The 25,180-nt window shown below is 42.7% G+C and overlaps 1 protein-coding gene across 1 annotated transcript; it reads left to right on the top strand.

Annotated features, from left to right (window-relative positions):
* The first annotated feature begins 2,141 nt into the window (after positions 1-2,141).
* Positions 2,142-25,032, top strand: srpk3 (SRSF protein kinase 3). Its single transcript, XM_072681384.1, has 16 exons — positions 2,142-2,211; positions 2,770-2,878; positions 6,409-6,860; positions 7,262-7,370; positions 8,016-8,103; positions 8,710-8,797; positions 9,605-9,711; positions 9,887-10,052; positions 11,136-11,161; positions 17,838-18,036; positions 18,235-18,465; positions 19,617-19,714; positions 20,150-20,257; positions 21,602-21,671; positions 21,773-21,865; positions 24,290-25,032. Exons 1-16 carry the CDS (start codon positions 2,196-2,198, stop codon positions 24,472-24,474), a joined length of 2,145 nt encoding a protein of 714 aa, XP_072537485.1. The 5' UTR covers positions 2,142-2,195; the 3' UTR covers positions 24,475-25,032.
* The last annotated feature ends 148 nt before the right edge of the window (positions 25,033-25,180 follow it).

Raw genomic sequence — 25,180 nt, 5'->3', positions numbered from 1 at the left:
AAGTGCACCAGTCTGTGCAGCACAACAACCCCACAACATGATGCTGCCACCCCCATGTTTCACAGCTGGGATGGTATTCTCAGGCTTGCAAGCTCCTCCTTTTTCCTCCAAACGTAACAATGCTCATTATGGCCAAACTGTTCAATTTCAGTTTCGTCAGACCACAGGACATGTCTCCAAAAATGAAGGTCTTTGTCCCTGTGTGCATTTACAAACTTTAATTTGGCTTTTTTTTTTTTAGATACAGTTCTCGCTTCACTGGGGATAATGACACTAGTGACACTCTCACCAGCAGTATAATTGTTTGTACAGATGAACAAGGTGCCTTCAGGCTTCTGGATATTGCACCCAAGGAAGAGCCGGACATGTGCAGGTCCACAGTCCTCTTCCTGATCTCTTCACTGATTCTTTTGACTTTCCCATGATGTTACACACAGAAGCAGTGTGTTTCAGCTGGGCCTTAAAACACATCCACAGGTGTGTCTCTAATTAACTCAGATGTAGCCAGTAAACCAGAATCAGAAGCTTCCAAAGACATCATATTCTTCATCATATGGGATGTCGCAAATTGTAAAGGTGCATGTATTTGTCACTGTACAGTGTACAGCGAAATGTGTCCTCTGCATTTAACCCATCTGTGGTCGTGAACACACACACACACACTAGTGAACTAGGGGCAGTGAGTACACACACACCCAGAGCGGTGGGCAGCCAACTCCAGCACCCGGGGAGCAGAGAGGGTAAAGGGCCTTGCTCAAGGGCCCAACAGTGGCAGCTTGCCGAGCCCGGGAACAGAAAAAAACATCAGTTCAGTCTCTGGAGTTGAGAAGTCTGATGGCTTGGGGGAAGAAGCTGTTGCAGAGTCTGGTCGTGTTGGACCGGATGCTGCGGTATCTTCTTCCTGATGGCAGGAGGGAGAACAGTCTGTGTGAAGGGTGGGTGGAGTCATCCACAGTGTTGGTTGCTTTGCGGATGCAGCGGGCAGTGTAAATGTCCATGACGGAGGGGAGAGAGACTCCGACGATCCTCTCAGCTGTCCTCACAATGCGTTGGAGGGTCTTGCGGTCAGAGGCTGTGCAGGTCCCAAACCAGGCAGTGATGCAGCTGCTCAGGATGCTCTCTATGGTCCCTCTATAGAAGAGGGTGAGGATGGGTGGAGGGAGACGGGCCTTTCTCAGCTTCCGGAGGCAAGCTGCAAGGCATGGTAATCTTAGTGTATTTAAACTTTTGACTTTGAAGAAAGTAATAAAAAATGCTTTAAAAATTCCTCTCTCATTATTCAGGCATTTAGCAAATAGAAATAATTTAGGTAACCCTAACTGACTTAAAACAGGACGATGATTCTGATTTCGTGTCAGACAGTAAGAAAACAAATGCATATGTGTCATTTTATACAGTATATGCAAACTTCTGGTTTCACCTGTAAATGTATATTTGATGTGAATTATTATGTTTAATAATTAGATTGTCATCATGGTAAAAATAAATGCAATTCTGTCTAGTGCAATATTTTTAGGTCAATATATTTATATATATCAATATATATATTTATATAATATATTTTTATTTCAGAATCTCAGAATCTCTTTATTATATAAGGATGTTACACATACAAGGTGAGAGCAACACAAATAACAAGTATTACACTAAGAGAGAAAATACAATACAATTAATATCATAAATCCAATAAAGAATAATATGTTTACTAAATGTGATAAAAGTAATAAAGAGCTGTTATAATAAATAAATAAATAAATAAATAAATAAATAAATAAATATCCATATGTAGCCCTGAGTAGACACCCATATACAAACTATTATGTGTATATATATATATATATATAATGATATAAACATTAACATCTGTACAGCTGTGCAAATAATCACAGTGCAAAAGTTCTGCATGTTATGGATCAGGACTGTGGTTCAGTGATAGATTAGATGTATTGATTAGATTTAGATGTTAGAACTCAGACACACTCTTTTTGTAATTATGTAAGACTGGCTTTGCAGCACAGATTTAGTGTGGATGTGTATTTGCTGTATTTATTTGATTGTATGCATGAGCTGCTCTGCCTTCTCCCAAACACCACTAGCTCAGCGAGGTGGAGGGGGCGTCAAACCTCGAAGCCTCTCACTGCGCATGCGCAGACAGGAGCACGGAAAGTGTGCTTGCGTTGACAGCTGCTGCCCTGATGATATCGACGAACGGTGAGAGTTTTAAAACAAGCCGTTAAAACGTTTTCGTGTGGTTTTAAGCCTGAACGGTTGTTCCGCGGACGTTTAAACCGAAATGTAGGTAAATGTACGGGCGCAACTCAAACCCCGGCAACGTTAGCGCTGCTCTGACTCTGCTCGCAGCAGGAAAGCTGTTTTGAGCTAGCAAATCCGGGCTACGCTCCAATCTGCGCACGTGTGCCCTAACTAGGGCGCCTCCGGTCAGTGCGGATGATTCTGGAATTCTAGAACCCCGCGTTCTAACTAGGAGACACGCGCGCGGATTGGGACGCGCCCCAAGTGAGTGTCGGTTTGTGCTGGGAGAAGAACTGGCTGCATTTACGGCAAAGGCGTTTGGTTGAATGTCAGTTTTATGCGAGCGCGTCCTTTAATAATGCCCGTTCGTCTTTGCTGGACCGCTGTAAATCGTACGTGCCCCCCAGTTTGTGGTGTTGGTGGTTGTGAATGTGTAGCTTAGCTTAGCTAGCTAGATACCGACTGTGCTAGCTCGCTAACAGTGCTATCCAGCTAACTGCGCTCTCTACCGCTCAGTGTCCAGCGGTAACAGCCTCCCGCAGAGCAACGCAGGCAAGAAGCATAAGAAGAAAAGCAAGAAGCACCGAAAAGCCGCCAGAGAGATCGTCCCCAGCTTGGAGCTCGGGTAAGTTGCCCCAGTCTGGGATATGGCCCAGATTTGTGCGCCTGGGTTTGCTCTGCGTGCGCGCGCGCGTGCGCGTACGTGTGTGTGTGTGTGTGTGTGTGTGTGTGTGTGTGTCAGTGAGTATGTGCTAAAAATACAGAAGGTCGAGGGACTCACTTCTCCAGATATGCACATTGACTCATGCCCTCTTTCCCCTCCTCCTCCTCCTCCTCCTCCTCCTCCTCATCTCTCTGTGCCTATTTTAATGTAACCTCAACAATGCTTATGTTGGGAGCACGTCCAGAGACCCTGTTTCCACAGATGACCCATACTAACACACACACACACACACACACACACACACACACACAGCTCTTACAGCTGCTCTTACATAAACCCAGAGGCGTCCCTGCAGGAGTGCCACAGGCGAAGATGGTCAGCAGCTGTGAAATGCTGGACTTAGTTAATACTGAATCAATCAGTCAGTCAGTCAATCAATCAATCAGTCAATAACGATGATATTTTAGGGATGCACCGATACCAGATTTTCAAGTATCTGCTGATACTGAGTATCGATACCAGCTCTGACTTAAATACTGGATAGCCGGCTATAACTCCTGATATTTATAGTGCCCCACTTTGTATTGGTTGTACTTTATATATATATATATATATATATATATATATATATATATATATATATATATATATATATATATATATATAATCTGATTACAAATAAGATTGATTGATTGGATGAGGGACTGCACGTCTGAAAGGTTGGAAGAGTTATGAAAATTAAAAATGGCCACAATGCAGAAACACGTGCAGGTAGGGAAGCGTAATCTTATAAGAATAAAGTGCCGCACATTTCACATTCAGGTTCACGTTTAATGTTTGTTTAATGTTTAATGGTAATAATTATTTATTACTGCATTTTACTGGTTGTTTAAATGTTTGGTTTCAAACTAAAATATTCTATGTAATAAATAATAATAATAATAATAATAATAATAATAGTAGGGCGTCAGTAATCTTCATTGTATCTGTGCTCTCTATTGCCGATACCGATACTGTGTGCAAGTGCTGGAATTGGTGCCGATATCAATTCGGTATCGGTGCAACACTAACATTTATTGTAATGTTAATAATACAGCCTGTACTATTATGTATGTATGTATGTATGTATGTATGTATGTATGTTGAGTTCTTTGAGTGTCGGTCACTGTGTTGTCTGACTAAGGCACCCTGGTTGGGTTTATTAGTAAGGTGTATTGATTGGGTCTAGTATAGATGCATTGGTTTAGTCTAATGCTAAGACAAATGATTGGGGTCTAGTACAAAGACACCTTGGTCTGGGTGTCTGATAATACTAAGGCTAATAATTAGTTGGATCTAATATTAAGGTATCGTGGTTGAGTCTAGTACTAAGACATATTGTTAGGGTCTAATACTAAGATGCAAGGACTGTGTAACAGTAAGAAACTTTGGTTGTGCCTAGTACTAAGGTGTATTCGTTGGGTCTAGTACTAGAACTAATTGTTAGGGTCTAATAGTAAGGTACATTGGTTGGGTCTAGTACTGGAAGGAATTGTTAGGAACTGATAGTAAGGTGTATTGATTGGGTCTAGTATCAGGATACATTGGTTTAGTCTAATGCTAAGACAAATGATTAGGGTGTCTGATAATACTAACACTAATAATTAGTTGAATCTGATAGTAAGGTATCATGATTGAGTCTTGTACTAAGACTAGGTTTGCTATGGTCTAGTTCTAAGGTGCAATGATTGGATCTAGTTTTAAGACACATTGCTTGTGTCCTTGGGTACCTAGGTGAGTCTAGTACTAAGATACATTGGTTGAGTCTAGTACTTGGACTACTTGTTATGGCTGAAGATGAATTGCTTGGGCCTGATGGTAAAGTGCATCGGTTGGATCAAGTACTAAGACACCTGAGGTTGTCTAGTTTAGTACTAGAATGAATGGTTTGGTTCTAGTACTGAGGCGCAAACTGTGTAATAGCAAGACACTGAGTATAGTACTAGATGGGTGGGTCTAGTCGGATGATGCATTGCTTGAGTGTAGTACTAGAACAAATTGATAGGGTCTAATAGTAGGGCACGTGGGTTGGGTCAAGTACTAGAACTAATTGTTAGGGTCTAATAGTTGGGCACATTTGTTATGGTCTAGTACTAAGGTTCAACGGTTGGATCTAGTTCCAAGACACATTGCTTGTGTACTTGGGTACATGGGTTGAGTCTAGTACTAAGATACATTGGTTGAGTCTAGTACTTGGACTACTTTTTATGGTTGAATATGCATTGCTTGGTCCTGATGGTAAAGTGCATCGATTGGATCAAGTACTAAGACACCTTGGTTGAGTCAAGTACAATGGATTAATAGTTAAGTTCTAGTACTAAGGCACAAACGCTGTGTTATAGCAAGACACTGAGTATAGTACTAGATGGGTGGGTCTAGTCGGATGATGCATTGGTTGAGTCTAGTACTAGAACAAATTTATAGGGTCTTATAGTAGGGCACATTGGTTAGGTCTAGTACTAGAACTAATTGTTAGGGTCTAATACTAGGGCACATTGGTTGGGTCTAGTACTAGAACAAATTTATAGGGTCTTATAGTAGGGCACATTGGTTGGGTCTAGTACTAGAACTAATTGTTAGGGTCTAATACTAGGGCACATTGGTTGGGTCTAGTACTAGAACTAATTATTAGGGACTGAACGTAAGGTGTATTGATTGGGTCTAGTATAAGGATATATTGGTTTAGTCTAATACTGAGACAAATTATTGGGTTCTAGTACTAAGAAAATGTTTAGGTCTAGTACGAAGACACCTTGGTCTGGGTGTCTGATAATACTATAGCTAATAATTAGTTGGATCTGATAGTAAGGTATTGTGGTTGAGTCTAATACTAAGACAGATTGTTATGGTCTAGTACTAAGGTTCAACGGTTGGATCTAGTTCCAAACCACATTGCTTGTGTCCTTGGGTACGTAGGTTGAGTCTAGTACTAAGAAACATTGGTTGAGTCTAGTACTAAGATACATTGAATGAGTTTAGTACTTGGACTACTTGTTATGGTTAAAGATGCATTGCTTGGGTCTAATGGTAAAGTGCATTGGTTGGATCCAGTACTAAGACACCTTGGTTGAGTCTAGTACTAGGATGAATAGTTAGGTTCTAGTACTAAGGCACAAGGGCTGTGTAATAGAAAGACACTTTGGTTGTTTATAGTACTAAGGCACTTTAGGTGGGTCTAGTACTAGAGAGAATTGTTGGGGTCTAATAGTAGGGCACGTTGGTTGGTTCCACAGTCTAATACGAAGTTGCAATGGTTGGGTCTAGTCTGAAGGCATTTGGTCTGAGCTAGTACTAAGGCACCATGGTTAAGTTTAATAGTAAGGTCCGATGGTTGGGTCTAGTCCTTGGACGCAGTGGTTGCAGTCTCGTCTTATCGTTCAAACTTTTTAAATATCTATATTCATAAAGGAACATGGGTACAGTTTTAATTTCTTCTCTTGTTTGATCTACAGGCCCCAGAACCCGGCCTCAGATGAGTTGTGCCACATCCTCACCCTCCACAGACCCACCACTCCTCCAGACATAGCCTCCTCCCCTCCTCTGAACCTCTCGCAAAGCCCCCCAGACCTTCAGCCTGTGGACCCAGTCCTTCACTCAGCCCCCATCTCAGTACCTCACTCGGCTCCCATCTCAATCCCTCACTCAGCCCCCATCTCAGTCCCGGTTACAGTGCTTCCTTCACACACAATACTACCATCTCCAGAGACAACTACTGCATCCATAGCTCCTTCACTCGGTCTACCATCTGCTTTTTCTACAACTCCTCCTACTCCATTAGTCTCATCCAATCAGACAACACCACCACAGGCTCTCAGCCCACCCCCACCAGACTTTACCCCGCCCCCAGCAGAACTTCTTGGGTCAGATGATGAAGAGCAGGAGAATCCAGCAGATTACTGCAAAGGTATGACACTTGATGAAGAAGCAGCTGTGTGTGTGTGTATGTATATATATATATATATATATGTATATGGATGTGTGTATATTTATGGATATATATGGATGTGAAAGCAGCTTAAACCAGTTCAAAATGACTGTGTGATTTTCTTTATATATATATATATATATATATATATATATATATATATATATATATATATATATATATATATATATATAATTTATTTATTTATTATTATTATTATTATTTTTGCACTCTTGTCATGTTGAACTGGTTTATGCTGCTTTCGCATTTCAAACATCCAAGATGCTTGTCTATTTTTAGCATTGTAATATTTGAACATTTAATATTTCAATAACTCATTAATCAAGTCCAGTTAACCTTCATATTTGTCCGTGTTTTAGGAGGCTATTACCCCGTAAAGATCGGAGACCTCTTCAATGGCAGATATCATGTGGTGAGGAAGCTAGGATGGGGTCACTTCTCCACTGTCTGGCTGTGCTGGGATCTTCAGTGAGTAGACCAACTGTCACGTCTAATTCTTAGTTTTTTAGCCTGGCTGTATTTGATTTATACGTCAAACAAAACAAACTATATTCAGTGTAAGCCAGCTTCCGTGTTAATTGGCATCAGAGTTAAAATATATCCCAAAATGTTCTCTGAAACCAGGCAGAGTTTAAGAAGAAGGTATCTGAAAAGCTAACTGTAGAATTCAGACCCACACCTGAACCCTCCTGTTGTTTAATTGGAAGGAACAACAATAATTCTCCGGGGTCAGAATGACCCAGTGCATGGTTAACCATCCCAAACTAGAAACCTTTCCCTTATAAATATTGTCTTGAATAGAATGAAGCTCAATGAATAGAATGAAATAAACATGGTTTATGCATGATTTATGCAGTTTATTTTGTGCAATTATTGCAACTCATTGTGTCTCAGTTTTGAAAAGAAAACAAATCTTCAAATGTTGCAAACACATCATTACATTAGTCATCCTTCATTTACATGTTCATTATACTAATTAAGCGCAACAGAGGAGGTTTCATGCTCCAAAATAATTAAAAAAATATTTTTCCTGTAATTTTACAGTGTGACCCGCAACATAACAGGAGGATTAAAAGTGCATTCATGAGGGTCTGTGTGTTTTTGTGTATGCAGGAGAAAACGATTTGTGGCCCTGAAGGTGGTAAAGAGTGCGCCACATTACACAGAGACTGCACTGGATGAGATTAAACTACTGAAATGTGTAAGTGACAAACATACATTCCAAAAAAAAGGATTTTACAGTTTGAGCATTTGTACTATCTTCTGTTAAACATCTTGGATTCACATACAGTAGCAACATTTGGGCACCCCAGTCACAAATATCAGGTACTGTGAAAATCTAAGTGAGTAGAAGATGAACTGAACTAAAAGGACACCTCTCCAACTGTTTAGCACAGGGATGGATTGATGATGCTTTGGGCTTGTGTTGCTGCCAGTGGCATAGGCAATTTTGCCCTGGTAGAGGGAAGAATCACACCATCAGGACCTCAAATTTCACACAAGACTACCTCAGCAGGCGCAAAAGGTTTTGCCATGGCCCTAACAGTCCCCTGACCTAGATGTCCTTGAGTATCTGTGGATAGACCTCAAAAGAGCTGAAACAGGAACTGAAAGGCTATTAAAAGCATTTACAAGCTGTGATGCATGACTATGCAGGGTACCCAAACTTTTGATTGTGGACCTTTTTTTTTTTTTTTAAACTGTAAAGGATAAATAGAAAAAATAATATTGCTTAAAATAATGAAGAAATGCAAAGTTAATCTATGTAATTGTGTAATTAGTCTGTATCTGTGCATCTTTCCAATAGGTTCGAGACAGCGACCCTACCGACCCCAAACGGGAGACGATAGTCCAGCTCATTGACGATTTCAAAATATCAGGAGTCAACGGCGTCCGTATCCTTGCAGACAGACTAGTTAAAATGCTTCTTAAAATACTGAAATATAGAATACTTAAAATACTTAAACTAGTCTAAGCTAAGTCTAATTTCTGTAGTAACTAATCCTGATGGGTGTGGGTGAGGGTGTGGGAGTGAGGACACTGGGTGAGAACACACAGCTTATTAGTATCTTATTAGTATTAGGATCAGTCTCTTGAAACAGGCATAAATAAGCTGCCAGAAACAACACACAGGGGCAACCCATAGTTCCTCAGCCCGCTGGGTCCCTCCTGAGGTCGTCCTGCATGTGACTCTTGACCTCCACAGTAACCTACAGCATACGCTGCTTGTCCACATGTTTGAGGACAGTCCTTCTAATGAATGCGTTTAGCTACTAGATATGCAAATGCACAAATACACACAGCTTGTCTAGTTCCTGTAGAGAAGTCCTGTCAATAGAATAGGACTCTCTGGAGCAGATAGACCAGATGAACCTATTGTCACCATGCTGCCTAATGCCAGGCGTGGGCTAGAGGGGTATAGAGCCCCCCAGCATTGAGCTGTGGAGCAGTGGAAGAACTCTATGAAATGATGGTGGTACTCCATCCAATAATGTTGGGATGAGTTGGGGATGAGATGACCTTACTAACCCTCTTGTCACGGAATGCTGACAAATCCTCACAGAAGTGTACCAAAATCTAGTAGAAAGCCTTCTTCCCCAGACAGTATAAACAGTTACTTCAACACTGGAAACAGTGAATGAGCAGGTGTCCCAATACATTTGTCAATATAGTGCATGGCCCTTAACTGCTCGACTCCTCAGATGTGTGTATGGTGCTAGAGGTGCTTGGGCACCAGTTGCTGAAATGGATCATCAAGTCCAACTACATGGGAATGCCTCTGGTCTGCGTGAAGAGCATCCTCCGACAGGTACGACAGGGCTAGACAAAGGCATAGGTCAGCAGACCAAATGCTAATGTGGCCAGTAATGAATAAAATCAAGACATTTGCATACATCACCTCACGCAAACCTCCGACAGACAAATGAGGAGGTTTTGAATTTCAACATATTCAACCCTTTCTGTTCTCTGACCTTGTGAACTAGGTCCTACAGGGTCTGGACTACTTGCACTCCAAATGCAAGATCATCCATACAGACATAAAGCCGGAGAACATCCTGCTGGACGTGACGGATGTGTACGTGAGGCGATTGGCAGCGGAAGCGACGCTGTGGCAGAAGGCTGGAGCTCCTCCTCCTTCTGGCTCTTCTGGTAAAGCACACATGTTCTCCTCTGCAGTTCAAATTCAGGTGTACAGATATAGTTTGATTGACTGCCTGTTTATGTTGCTTACTATATATATATACACACATACTGACTGTACATGTTGCTCACTGGATTTACAGCTACTGACACTACGTCCTTCTTACTGCATACATGTAGATATGCTCTATTGACTCTGTATATTGGCTCACCTAGTCTTATTAATATTGCTTAGAGCTCCTTCTTAATTGTATGAGAAAGAGAAATAGAAACCTGCCAAGCTGAAAAGCTGACGGTGCTCCAATATCAGACACCCTATTTAAATGTGTGACGTAACTGAGAAGGCCCAAAGGATTCCACAGTCTGGACAGCTCTTTAATGACCGTATTAACAGTCATCTTAAACTTGAAGACTCAATTATTAATATTCAATTATTATATATTATTATATAAGTAACTGCTTGTTTAATCATTTAATAAATGAAAAGCGACACCAAAAAACCCTACATCCCTTGGGACATGTGATTAGGGTCCCTTTACTGATTGCCATTCATCCTGTATTTACCTTCTTGCTCCCACCCGGGACCGGTCTGACCAATAAGCGGAGAGAACGCTCTGCGCTCTCGCATGGTTTGTTGTTGCACCATTTGTGCCAAACCAAGGGGAAAACGCTCCAGGTTTCCAAACCCAGTAACCGATTCGGACCAGAGCAAACCAACTGTAGGTGTGAAAACGCCCCAAGAGGTTTAACTCCAGAAACTAGAGAGATAAGAGGAATACGAGAAGAATGGAGGACTAAATTGAGGCTTGTTTGGGATCTTCCTGCGCTTATAAAGGTCTGAAAAGATCTGCTCTGAATACGTGACTGATCTGCATGCTGTATCTTTGTCTCTCCGGTGCTGCGGAGTCTTCAGTGAATATTCCAGTCATTTTCATTTCCTCTCTTCGTCTCTGTTTGCTTTCTAACTGTGTCATGTTGTTCTTTTTTTTTTCTCTGTTTCTTGTTTTTTTTGTTCTCCTTGTCGTTGTGGTTTTCTGTCTCCTCCCTCCTTTCTTTCTCTCCTCCCTCTTCTTCTTCTACTTCTGACGGCAGTTAGCACGGCTCCAAGGGACAAACAGGTACGTTGAGAGCAGTGCCTGCTTCTATGAGGTGATCCTGTAGGTTTTTTTGGTGCAGTCACATGACTTTGCTTTAGTCTGCCTGTCCCTCTCTAACCCCTCTCTGTGCTGCTCTCTCCACCTTCAGTGGGCTTTAATGCACTGGAATACTTTCACATGTACACGGCCAGTTCCACTGATTTGGGGATCAGGGGGAGGTTCTCACCGTCGGATCTGTCTGATTTCGTAACCGATTAAAAGCTGCCGCCGTTATCTTCGCATTTACGGCCTTATCAGCTTTTCTCCTTCCACCTTTTATATATGCAGCGTCTGTAGAGTCGATCTGATAACCGCGTGAGGACTCAAAACGTTGCCATGCTGTTGGTGAACACAGAGCTGACCCTAGGCTGACACTGCCACCGTTTTTGGTGACGGTTCTAATCTGAGGTGCTGGAGTTGATTTGTGCTGTCTGTGGCCGTCCCTGTTCGGAGTGACAGCTTGTGAGCGGACGATATTTCAGGAGGCATTTAGGTCGTTTGAGTTATTGTGGTGGTCCAGTGGGCTTGATGGAGCTGCATGATGGGAAAAGTCCTTGAAGATACTTCAACACTTGATTCACACTTTTACTCGTAATGCCTGTAGTTTGTGTTATTTGAGCTGGCATGTTGGTGTCCTGGTCAGTCTACACTCCTAAAAAATAGGGTTCTTTGAGCTGTGCCACAGAAGAACCCTTTTTTTGTAAAGGTTCTTCCTATGTACACCATATGGACAAAAGTATTGGGACACCTGCTCATTCGTTGTTTCTTCTGAAATCAAGGGTATTAAAAAAAGTTGATCTTGCTTTTGCTGGAGTAACTGTCTCTACTGTCCAGGGAATAAGGCCCTCTACTAGATTTTGGAGGAGCATTGCTGTGAGAATTCGACTGGAGCGTTAGTGAGGTCAGGATGATTGATAGTGATGATCACCCCACCTCATCATCCCCCACTCCCCAACTCATCGTAGAAGTATTGGATTGAGGACCAATCATCATTCCAGAGAACATAGTTCTTTCACTGCTCCTCAGCAGTTGTTACACCCTTCTAGCCCACGCCAGCAACGGGTGCAACTTAAAGTAGCTGAATGCATCCATTAGAAGGCGTATCCACAAACATTTGGACATATATGTATACCTTTATTCACAGGTTGTTCTATGGCATCTCTCAAAGAACCCTTTATATCTTCTTTTATTTGTAGGGGTGTAAGATCAGGCCTTCACAGAAAATGAGTGGGCTGTGGGCTGTTTATAAGACCCCAGACAAAACTCTGGTTCTTCTGTAAAATATAAATTATAGAATATTCACTATAAATAAATAAATAATTGGAGAAAACAAAGAATGAATCCTACCTAAGAGAAGAGCTTCAATAAAAATTAGCGCGAATATTGGATCGACACCAGCGGCATTAAGCGCTTGTGTACAGGCAAAAATAGGCATCCAATCCAATCTGATTTATTTATGTTCACATTTGATCTGGACATCTGATCTAGGACTTGATTATGAAAGTGGATCTGATTTGCAAAGATCAAAGATCGGATTTGACATGTTCACACAGCCTTAAAAAAAATCAGATCTGTACCAAATTAAGGTAATGTGAACGCAACCATTGTTTAGGTCCTGGAAATTCTGTGTTATTAAAGATGGCTCGTTGGTATCAACCTAGGGTCTAGGGTCAGTCTAGGGTCAGGCTGTAACAGAAGATTAGATTTCACTCCAGATCCTCTGCCAGATTAAACATTGGACACCGTATAATTTCAGGAACCAGTATGGATTTATTGCTCATCGGTGGAGGAAATCTAGATACAGGTTGGAATATTGGATATTTGTGTTATTAGAAATGGCAAATTTATCTTTTATATGCATCTGGTCAAAAATGCTGGATGGGATATTGGAAAAAGAATCAAATTGATCTAATCTGAGCCTCTGTTTGAGCAGTCTTAGCATGGAAGCCTACCTTAAGGTAATTATCTGAAGAATGAAGAGCTTCAATTGGAAACAGCCTTTATTTAAAGCTTGTTTTTGAAGAGGGAGAGATTATTGGATCGGTATTTGCTGAGTATGAGTATCAGGACTGGATAAGATGGTGGTATTGTGATTGGACGGTTTGGTTTACATTGTGAAGGAAAGAGTCTAATCTATTCTCTTTCCTGTCCTGACCGATCCATTTCTCATTTCTAAACGACAACATTTTGGGGTGGGTGGGTCATTTCCCCATTTTCCCCAATCAGTGGATTCTGGTCTTGGTATTCTACTCTCATATCTGATGACTGTGCACTGGGTCCCCTCACTAACCCGTAGCAGGCTGTCTTGAAGTGTCACCTTGCATGCTACAGTACGACCTTCTCACAGTTTCTTTTAACCTACTCTGACGTCGCTGAATTCCTGCTCTGAAGCAGAAAACTGACAGAATAAAAAACAGAACAGAAAATGGGTTCAGGCTGATTTTCTCACAAGTCAGAAAGTTTGATTCCTCGGAGTAAACTGCCTCATGGGGAAACTCTCAACCATGACAGATGAGCCGGTCTCCATTTCCATTGTGTCAGTTTATCATATTCCAGACTCGTTCAGGGAGTAATTTCACAAAGTGCCGGCACGCCACCGACGACTGCTTGGAATACAAATGAGCGTCAGATTGAAGTGAAGTAGCAGGAGCGTCTCCGCAGGGATTGGGAAGGAGTTCGCTTTATTGTAAAGACAGCTCTGGGTCGCCTGCATGATGGGGAGTTTGACGTCCTGGATTCTTTAGGTGTACTAACTTAACCAAAGTAACTACTGTGGATTATACTAATACGAGTGCCATTAGCTTTGGTATATCCCACCAATCTCTGCGTAAATATAATGCTTACTAATTCACTGTGTCCGACAGCTGAGGAGGAGCCTCCCATCAACCATCATCACTGCCCTACGAAAGTCATTAGAGGCACCTCTTATTTAATGTAGCCTCCCCATCTGTCTCCCCTATCTGCTGCTGTTCTTACCTGAAGGTCTGCTGTCAGTGTAGTGCTTTACCTATTACATGTCCAAAAGTTTGTGGACACCCCTTCTAATGACTGCATTGATGCCTATTTTATGATGCAGCCATTGCTGACACAGCTTGTGCAAAGTCACACACATACACAGCTTGTCTAGTCCCTGTAGAGAAGTGCTGCAGATAAATATGAACCTATTGGCACCATGCCTAATGGGCTAGAGGGGTATAAAGCCCCCTCAGCATTGAGCTGTGGAGCAGAGGAAGAACTGTGTACGGATGGTGCTACTCCTAATACTTTTGGGATGAGGTGGGGTGGTGATCATCCAGCATCCTGACCTCACTAATGCTCTTGTTGCTGAATGCAGTCAGATGCCTACAGCAATGCTCCTACAAAGTCTAGTAGAAAGCCTTCTTCCCTGGACAGTAGAGACAGTTACTTCAACGAAAGCAGGATCGACTCTGAGAAGGAATTCCTACACTTTTGTCCATATAGTGGACAGACTTATAGCATCGTACCTGATGGTGTAAGGCTTGCCATGCCCTGAATCTTCCAATGTTAATGCCAGAGCAGGTCTGGAGCTCTGCTGCAGTTATTGAGCTCAGCACTCGGCCCTGACCCCGCTCTGTAACTTTACGTGGTCTGACAGACACTCGGTGGACACTGAGCTGCTCTCTGTGAGCTGTTCCTCCTAAACTCTTCCACTGTTCAATAATAACACCACTCACAGCTGATGGAGGAAGATCTAGGAGGGAGGAAATTATAACATTTCACCAGCTGACGTTGTTGTTGTTGGTGCAGCGGTGTCTCCTATTACATACAGAACCACGCTGGAGTTCAGTGAGCTCTTCAGAACCTCCCGTTCTTTCACTGATGAGTGTAAGAGAGGCAGACTGCAGGGCTAGGGGCTTGATTTTACACACCTGTGGCAATGGGACTGGGTGAAACACCTGAATTCAGTAATTCAAAGGTGTGTCCCAATACTTTTGTCCATATAGTGTGTTTATAAAAAGCAGAATAGTGTGCGAAGTGTTCAGCTAAAGTACATGATTTTTTTTTTCTTAGCAGTGCATCCTCTCCTCGGTAGATTTGTGTTTGTCAGGGAACTTAATTCACAGACCTCATTCTAGGAACAGACTTTGAAGGAAACCCAAGGGAGTCTTTTCAGCTGGAGCTGTGTTGGATTTCCGAGTTAATCACAATCACTGTCTGTCTGTACTTTAAAAGGAGCCCTGCTTATTCCCCGCAGCCGAAACGTCTTTGAGGGAAATCTTTTCAGCGAGCGCTGATCGAGTACGCCCTGTTCAACAGATGGGTTCCTTCCACTGCAGAGGAGACCTGAAAGCATAGTACAGTGAGGCACTTTGAGCTGCACAAGTTCTGCCAGTCTTACAGTGGAATTAGGTCTGGCAGTACCGCTAGCCTTCGTCTGGCATTCCCAGAATGCCTTGCTAAATCAGGGTGAGCAGCCGTGTCTTCTCTCCGCCCGAGTGCTGGTTTCGCTCTGGCCGTAGGAGTTCAGCGGGTCAGTTTAGCCAGGGTCCCCCGGCTTGGGGACTGAAACGTGTCACAGCTAGGGCCGTCTGTGCACAGAGCAACAGCACTGCTCTCCCGAAATAGTCCCTGAGCAGGAAATGGCCCGCTGGTGTCGAGTGTCCTCCAGCGCACACTTCTGATCCTGCTGCGTCAGTGTAAACTCATAGCTCCCTCAAAAGTGACTCAAAAGTTTCTAGCCCATGCTAACTCTGTTTCTGTACTGGGCTGACCTGGTAATGCCGGAGTAAGAAAGCAAGAATGCTAATTATCGTAATATTTACTGTGTAAATACAGTACTGTGCAGACTGGTTAGGGACCTAAGCACGTTATTTAAAGTAATTACATTTTTTTATCCCATCAGAACAGATGCAGCTGAACATAAATCCAGTAAAAAGGAGAAGCAAGAGCTTCTCATTCTGAAGAAAGAAAGTAGTGAGATCTTGTTGGTGAGCTAGTCTGAAGAACAGAGCTCGGTTCCTCCAGGTTTCTCCTGGACGCCCCCCCCAGTCCAGCCAGCACAGCGTGGAGGATGTGTGCAACTCCATCAGCAGCAGCAGCAGCAGCAGCAGCTCACCTGATTTACCATCATTAAGCTCTGATTTACCACCAAACCAGGTGTTGATCTGAGGAGAACTCTAAATAATACTAGACTCCATGAGAGAGGAGAACTTTGGAGATGTTCTAATGATGAACACAGTGATGGAGAACCACCACCACCTTCTGTAGGAGTGTTATTATTAGTGTTTATTAAGATTTTTAGAAAGAAAGTCCCAATCAAGAACGCCCCCCCCCATCTGATCTCTTAATGCTGACCATCAGCCGCTACTGATCTAATCTGGTCTTTGTGTTTCTATCAATAATGCTGCCCCACAACTTGGGTATGATGTGGAAAATCACTAAAATCACTATTTCAGTACCAGTTTCTGTAATCAGACGAAATTCTAATCTGATCTACTTTGTTTGGAGCAACTTTTTAAACGACTGTTTTAAACTCTACAGTGTTTCATATCTTACAGTCCAGTCTGACTGACCTGTCTGACCTTACAGCTCCCAGCTCCTTTACAACTCCGCAGTATGATTGCTTAGTGTGAGTGCATTAGCATTAGCATTAGCCTCCTCCTCGGTTCTGAATGAGCCGTTCAGAGCTGGTTAAGAACCAAAAGAAAAGAGTGTAATTCCAGAGTAGAGACGGGATGATGGGAAGAACGGAATGGGGGAATGATATCTTGGCAGATGGCAGAGAAAAAAAAGCCGATACTCGATCCATTAATAATGTAAGGTATTCCAGCCCCTGCCCTCGATCTGTATGGGCGACTGTCCAATTGTGCTGAAAGGTGATTGGTGATTGATTTCTGCCACCCAAAAACACTGATTGATGTATCTCTAGTTTAAATCACCTGATTTAAACACCTTTGGGAGCTTGTGGGACGGTGTTGGGGAATGTAGTGAAGAATAGGTCACACAGATCATTTAGATCGGGGCTAGAGTCTAGCACAGTTTACTGATTTCCCTGCTCCAGCAGACCTACTGAACCTGGCAGTTGACAATTAACAGGCCTGGAAATTACCTGTTTCAGATCTTTGTAAACAAACATTTGGACAAGACAAATGGACAAGAAGCAGCGTGAGGTGGTCAAGGCCAGAGAAAGACCCAGCAATACGGACCCCCCCCCCCCCCCCCCCCTTTCATTTTTATAATTTTATAAGCAGGTCTTCTTGCCTACCAGTGTAGGTAGCAGTGGTGTTCAGTTTCAGCGGGTTGACCTCCCTGAAGCGATGGTTGAAGCCCTTTAGGACTGAATTAACTGTGTAAAATCACAGCAAATGCTAAAAATGCTAAACGCAGAGGGAGGGGCCAATGCTGGAATGACATGCCCTTGTGTTCCTGAAAGGCCCTTGTCTTGAAGTGGCGACTCACAAAGACATTACCCCATTACTTGTCTCCGCACTCCAGCGTTGTTGCTGTTTGATGAGCTAACACGTCACAGTGAAGGATCTATAGAGCTTTTGAGCTTGTTGATGCAGCTGGCTTGGCGTCGGCCTGTAGTTGAAGCCTTGCTGTGAGACTGCAGTCTCAGATGTGTCTGAAATCCAATTCTGGTTCCCCCTGCCTGACCCGCTGCCTCCCATGTGTGCATGTGTGTGTGTGTGTGTAGACGGGCAAGTTGTCAAAGAACAAAAAGAAGAAGCTGAAGCGGAAAGCGAAGCGGCAGCAGCGGTTGCTGGACGAGAGGCTCCAGGACCTGCAGAGATTGGAGGAAATAGACGGGCTCGGACCTGCAGAAGGTTCCGGAAACACACGGACGCTCTGGAGGCTGAGTGAAAACGAAGAAGAGACAGACACACACGCACAGAGTGAGAAACCCTTACCCTTGATTTCGAATGACGCAATAAATGAGCAGGTGTCCAAATACTTTTCTTAACTTTTCTTACTATTCAAAGGGGTTTAATACAAGTCACATTTTAGAACAGACACGCAGCCTTTGCAGGCCCACAGGAATTGTTCTCAATTATATAAGTATTCATTTAATTTCCGATTTCATTTTGTGCTAGTGAATGGAAATGGGTACTACCCACCAGGCACTAAGGGCAGTCCAGAGTCTGGCTCATACTGTCCCGAGGACGGCTGTAATGGTTACGGACCGCTGCGCTTCTCCAGTCCCGGATCAGCCTTGTCCGGCACATCCAGCTCCATCCTGTCTGCTACCTCGGAGTCTGCACTCTCCACACTGTCTGGATACTCCACGGAGAGAGACAGCCAGCGCTCCCTCTTCTCTCCTAACAGTCAGTTTTTTGGCTTTCTTATACATACATTAAATATATATAAATATAAATTAATCATTTTACCAGGTTTGGCCCCAACTTCCCCCGTAGGTCTCTCTCTTTACAGAGCCTAGTGACGTATTAGCAGTTTTATCTTAACGATGTAAACACCGCATCGCCAATGTTGAGCTCAGAGATTACACTGTTATTTATACTGAAATATGGATTCAATCTCATAACAAACTCTCTCACTCACACACACACACACACACACACTCACACACACACAGCTGCTCCTCTCTTAGCTTAATCCAGACCAATGACTGATCATCCATTAATCTCTTAAAAAGATATTGAAGCGTTTTCTCTGTTAAAGCTTCTGTGTTGGAGCTTTGTCGTGTTTGATTCCTAAAGTCAGTTTATTAGGTATACATTTATTTGTTCTCTTGCCCTTACGTGCTAGCTAGCACTTTAGCCTGTGATTAATTCTAATTAATCACTGAATATTGTTGTAATTAACACAATTAAACTTGAATAGATTTAATAAACGTCACTAATATATACATATACTGCCCATTAAAGGTTTGATGCGGCACTTTTCTTTTCCCAAACTATTAACTGTTAACCGAACTGATTGAAATGGCCCAAAGCTGGACCACCTGAGAGGTTTGAGGGCTGGCGTTGTAAAAGGCCAGGTGTCTTCAGCCTTTTTACATGCAGTGGATTTGCTTTATTTATTTCTAACGGTCAAAGCCTCACTTTTAAGGAAACGTTTACATGCTTGTGAAATACATTCACAGAATACTGGCAGGTAAGCTGATGGTATTTAACAGTAGTAGCTGTAATAGTAAATTAATTAATTGGAGAATTTATATTTAAAATAATTATATATATTAAATTATATAATTTATAATTTATATTTCTCTGCTTCCCCACTTTTCCTATTTATGTCTACCCTTCTTATTATATTATATTCTAGATTTATTATTATTATTATTATTATTATTATTATTTTATTTATTCAATAATTGTTCTTTGGGTGTAACTGGGACCTTGAGATCTCAATTTTGTTCCACCCCATGTACCACATATGACGCGAATGACAATACAATACAATCTCCTTGAATCCTTAAGTCCTTTTCACATGACTGCTGCTTTGTTGGTCTTTGCAGCTTTCAGTGCAGCAGATTTCTTGGTGAACCCTCTGGAACCCCAGAATGCAGATAAAATTTGCATCAAGATTGCAGACTTGGGCAACGCTTGCTGGGTGGTGAGTGTTACTCATTCTCCTCAGATTCAGACTAAATTTTGAGTTGTGTTTCAGCCTGAAAACAAAGAGCTAAACAGGTGCTCACAGCCTGGGGTGCGTTTGGCCGTAAGCACGGCAGAAGATTGAATCAGGAGGAAATATCAGTTTCTAATTGAGAGTTGTGATGATCTTATGGCTCTAGTGCTGTGTGCTGTGTGACCAATAATCTTAGTGTCCCAGTAGTTGGCATGCAGATACATGTGAGTTAGATCTAGAAAATAAACTTTTCTGAAGGTTCATGTTCTCCAGGTATACCCCATGACATGTCATCAGTAGATTAATCTGTGCAGAGCTACCCAGCTGTTGTTAGCTGTACTCAAATCTGTGTGAACACACGCCTTCATGCTGGATGATGCATCAAAATCCAAACCCTGCTGCCATCCTTCTTCCCTGCAGCACAAGCACTTTACAGAGGACATTCAGACTCGCCAGTACAGAGCGGTGGAGGTGCTGATTGGGGCAGAGTACGGCCCTCCGGCAGACATCTGGAGCACAGCATGCATGGTGAGGCTTTTATTTTTCCTCAGTATGACTGTGTGAACGTGTTTAGACCGTGCTCATTGGTCAGGATTGGAAAACACTTGGCTAGTGATGTGCCATTGAGTTTATTTAATTAAAAAAAAGATTAGAGGTTAGCATTAGCTTAGCGAGATTTAGATAGCTTCAGACCACAACACAGACTACGGAGTTTAGTGCATAAACACCCAGAGTGTGAAATCTAAACATCTAGCCTATTCTGCTGTTGGCCTGATACTCTGATCTTTGCATAATCAGCTCCAGTGTAGTTTCCGTAGAGCAGGGGTGGCCAATGGAGGGCGGAATCCAGCTTATTTAGCTGATTTACCTGCTCTGACACACCTACTAAACCTGGCAATTACAGATGAGTTGAATCAGTTGGTCGTGAGCAGAAAAAGCACAAAACTGTGCAGTAATCTGGCCCTCCAGTACCGGAGTTGCCAACCCATGCCCAATTTTACATAGCCACTTACCCGACTCACTCGTTAGTACTCTTCACTATCATATGTAACGTTCCTGACGCTGGGAGGGTGAGGAATGACGCCACTCCCCCCTTTTTTTTTTTCTTCATACCCAGCTCTAATGTTTTGCCTAGATCACTAATGTCCACCGGGAGTCCCTCTATTGTCCCTCTAAGTGACTTAGTAGTTAGTGGGTTGGATGATCACCACCCTGACTCCCCCCAAAAGTATTGGATGGAGCACCACCATCATTCCAGAAAACCTTGCTCTACAGCTCAATGCGGGGGGGGTGTGGCTTTATACCCCTCTAGCCCTTGTCTGTCATTAGACGTGGAGCCTATAGGTTCATGTCCATCTGCTCCAGAGTCTTATTCTGTATACTTCTCTATAGAGACTAGATCAGGTGTGTGTATTTTTACACATGTCTGTCAGCAATGGCTGCAACTTAAAATACCTCAATGCATTTATTAGGAGGAGTGTCCACAAACATTTGGACATATTGTGTATATATACATCTGCATTATAATTAAAAATACAGTGAATATGCAAATGGTACTAGAGGAACAATTTACACAGTGGTGTTCATTTCCAATAATATTTTATTTTATTTTTACATTTAAGAATATCATAAGTTTAATTTCAGATTTTAAAATGAAGCCGTACTTTATTGAATATTAATGTATTATTTTGCTCCTCTACTTCTACTGAGCGACTGTCTGAAAAAGCTCTGGGCTACAGAACTACAGCTATCTGCCTGTGTTGTCCACTGCTGCTCTCTTTATTCAGACCCCAGGCTTTGAGTGCTGCAGTCAGTGTGTCTGCAGTGTTACTGTTAGCAATGGCACTAATGGTGATGCCTCGTTATTTTCAGGCATTTGAGTTGGCCACAGGAGACTATCTGTTTGAGCCTCATTCAGGGGAAGACTACACTCGAGATGAAGGTCAGTGCTCCATTCTGTCTTTCTCTTTAATTCTTTATTATTGCTGGAGATTCTGTACATGGAGATCTGGTTATGAAAGCTCATGTGTTTCCCCTCTGTAGATCACTTGGCTCATGTCATTGAGCTCCTGGGCCCCATTCCTACTCATTTTGCTCTCTCAGGAAGATACTCAAGAGAGTACTTCACCCGCAGAGGTAAGATATAAACAAAAAAAAACTAAACTAATATTACACTGCTTTGATAGTCCAGTTTTTTTACTTTTCCAGTTGGTTGGTGGAGTTTAAAAGTGAGCTGCACCCAGACAGCTTCAGTGGAAAAACATCGTTGACGTTTAGAAGTCTGCATCTCTGACAGATTTGAGACTCCACTTGAGTTTCCACTTGTTTTGATGACAGGAATTGACAGAAATTGCTAAATTATAGGCAAAAACGGGTTTGTTTTGTTTGTGCAATGGACTAAATCAGACACTGAGGCAGTTTTGGATTTTGAGGATAGGCTGTCCCACATTGGTGACCAGTGTAATAAATAAAATACAAGTAAATCCTTAATTAACAGAAGTTAGAAGGACTCCACTACTAGTAAGTCCCGACTACAGTCCCGCACGTATGGCTCATCATTGTAAACCTATGTCCTGTAAAGAAAGTCTACAGTCTACATCAGTGCATTCCTCAATACTACTTTATATCTGTGCTGGCAGATGGGCAATGTTTTTCTGAATTGCTGTCAGCTGCAGCCCCTGCTGTATTCCACAGCAGCCCAGCTGGCTGTCCATGTCATGTGCTTTGGCAGTGTGGTGAAGCCCCAGCTCTGTTGCAGAGTGCTCTTGTTGTGAGACATATCAAATAGAGGGATTTCAGAGCCAGCCACAAAGAATGGTCATTCATCACAGTGTATGTTTACTGGAAATCAGAGCCATCAGAAGGGTGTCAGATGGAGAACAGTGTCTGTTGTTTTCTGTCTGTTTTGGAGTTAAGGCCTGATCTGGATCCTGGTCTTAAAAGGGCAATAACAGGACATTTAACAGCTTAGGGCAGAATGCTTGCTGACCCTGAAAGAACACGTGAGAAAAGCTCATGTCTGAGATCACAGCTGCTCGGGATATTATTAGTTCACAAACAGGTCTGGGGAAGATCCCTTATTAGCGAAGCTCTTCTTGCGTATGGTGACTAAAGCAGCAGGTTGTGTGTATGTGAGGCTCTCTGGTTTCTAACCTGCGGCTGAAGAGCATGAGGGCTGGAAGGTTTCGTGTGTCTGTAACTCTAGTGATCACCTGTTCTGTCTGTGGGCAGCCCACGCTGCTTGATAAATCACACGCTTGCCGTGCGTCTGCTCTGCTAGGCTGGATAAAACCAGCCCAATCTCAGTTAACAGACGTTTCTGACACAAGACAAGACGCCCCTATTCACCATTAGTGTTGGACACATCCGCATAGTGAACACACACACACACAGTAGCAGTAGCAGCTTGACGAACCTGGGTATCGAATCCACAACCCATCAATAGGGTCAATATTTCATGATGAACCGACCAATAGAAATGCTCCAATCAAAAATGTGTACATTAAAAGTTAGGAACGGTTTTCCCCTTCTGGACGAAAAGTGCTAACCACTGGCCAACAAAGAGCTGGTCTTGATTTACATTTGCGGCATTTGGCTACAAGGTTACTCATATTACAGAGGTGGGCCAATTTAGTTTTAGGAGTCTTGCCGAAGTACTCTTATTGATGTAGCGCAGCATAGTCACCCAGACCAGGAATCGAACCCCAGTCTCCCACGTGGTGCGGTAGCTTGTGTTAGTGGCAGGTAGTAGTGTTATCTGTTGTGCCACATCAACCACTCGTTGGGGCCATCAGGGGTACTTGATTAACCTAATAAAAATTTACTTTCTTAATGAATCTGTGATTAGCGCCCACTTGATGATGATGATGATGATAATTATTCATATGATATGGTTTGCAAAATTGCTATATTTATGGAGGACACTTAAAAACATATATAGCTTATTAAAAATAAAATTCTAGCATTTTAACTAGGGATCAGTCAGCTGTAACACTTACCACTCTTTAATATAGAGTAGCGCCACCTTGTGCCGCTGCCGTAGATCTCACTATTTGAGACGTGGACTCCACAAGACCTCTGAAGGTGTCCTGCTGTGGTGTCTGGCACCAAGACTAATGTTAGCAGCAGAACTTTTAAGCCTTAGACCCATGACCCCTGTAGCAGGTTCACCAGTTGGTGAACTTCCTTGGTGCACTGTTGGTAGGTACTGACCACTGCATGCCAGAAATAGCCCCACAAGCCCTGCCTAATGTTTTGGAGATATTCTTACTCAGTGGTGTAGCCATGAAAGTTGGGTTCTTGTCAGAGGGTATCAGATTGTTCCTGCTTTTAACATCATCACCAAGAACTTACTGTTTACTTGTTGCCGAACATCTCCAGCCACTGCAGATGGAAAATAATCAGTGTTCCCCTTCAGTGTCAGTGGTGTTAATGTTATGGCTGATTGATGTACTTTAGCCAACCGTGATATCAGCAAGTCTCCCATAAGTGTGAGGAGTCGACTGCTGCATGTTACAGTCAAATGGATTTAAGTGTGTTTCTGTCTGTCTGTCCGTCCAGGTGATCTGCGGCACATCAGTAATCTGAAGCCGTGGGGTCTGTTTGAGGTGCTGCTGGAGAAGTACGAGTGGCCGCTGGAGCAGGCGGCGCAGTTCAGTGACTTCCTCCTCACCATGCTGGAGTTTGTACCAGAGAAGCGAGCTACTGCAGCACAGTGCCTGCAGCATCCCTGGCTCAGCTCCTAACACACGTACACACACACACACACACCTGAATCCACTCTCTCTCACTCTCACTGTTAGTGCGGTCTGCATCTCCAAGGTCAGTTTGGTGCCCTCACACACAAACACACTCTTCTCAGAATGTCTTGTCAGTATTAAAGCAAAAGACTGAAGAAACTGTACTCTGAGCACATGGTATTCTTAGCTAGAACCTCAAATCTATGACTTTCTTTTTTTTATAAATATATAAATCTATTTAAAGAAGCTTTGCTCTCTCTCTTTCGACGTGGTGGAGAGGAGACGTCTGTAGTCTGTCGATGGTTTTCATTGTATGGTCATCTCTGTGTGTAGGATGGTCACATGTTTATATGTTACAATAGTGCCTTGACATGCCCTAAAGTAAAAACAGAAAAAAGTGGAATAGAGGAAAAAAAGAAAAAGAAAAGAGCATTCACTTTTTATATTTGTCCGCTGTGTGAGGAATGCCTGTTTGTGAACATACAGCACTGTATGAAGAATTGACAAAATAAAGATGAACTATTGAACCTGTGTACTACTGACAAATAAACCATCACTAGCGAATGTGGCCGTGTTTAGTTTGGTGGGTGTTTTGTATTTGTTTTTTTTTACATTTATAACACAAGTACAACATTTTGGGGCTCATGGTGGTACAGCGGACTAAGGCGTCACTACGTTTCGCTGGTTCAATCCCAGTCATGCTGCTTGCCAT

Source organism: Salminus brasiliensis, chromosome 6 (genome assembly GCF_030463535.1).
Source record: "Salminus brasiliensis chromosome 6, fSalBra1.hap2, whole genome shotgun sequence".
NCBI lineage: Eukaryota > Metazoa > Chordata > Actinopteri > Characiformes > Bryconidae > Salminus > Salminus brasiliensis.
Note: the sequence above shows the minus strand (reverse complement) of the source record. Positions and strands in the feature narration are given on the sequence as shown.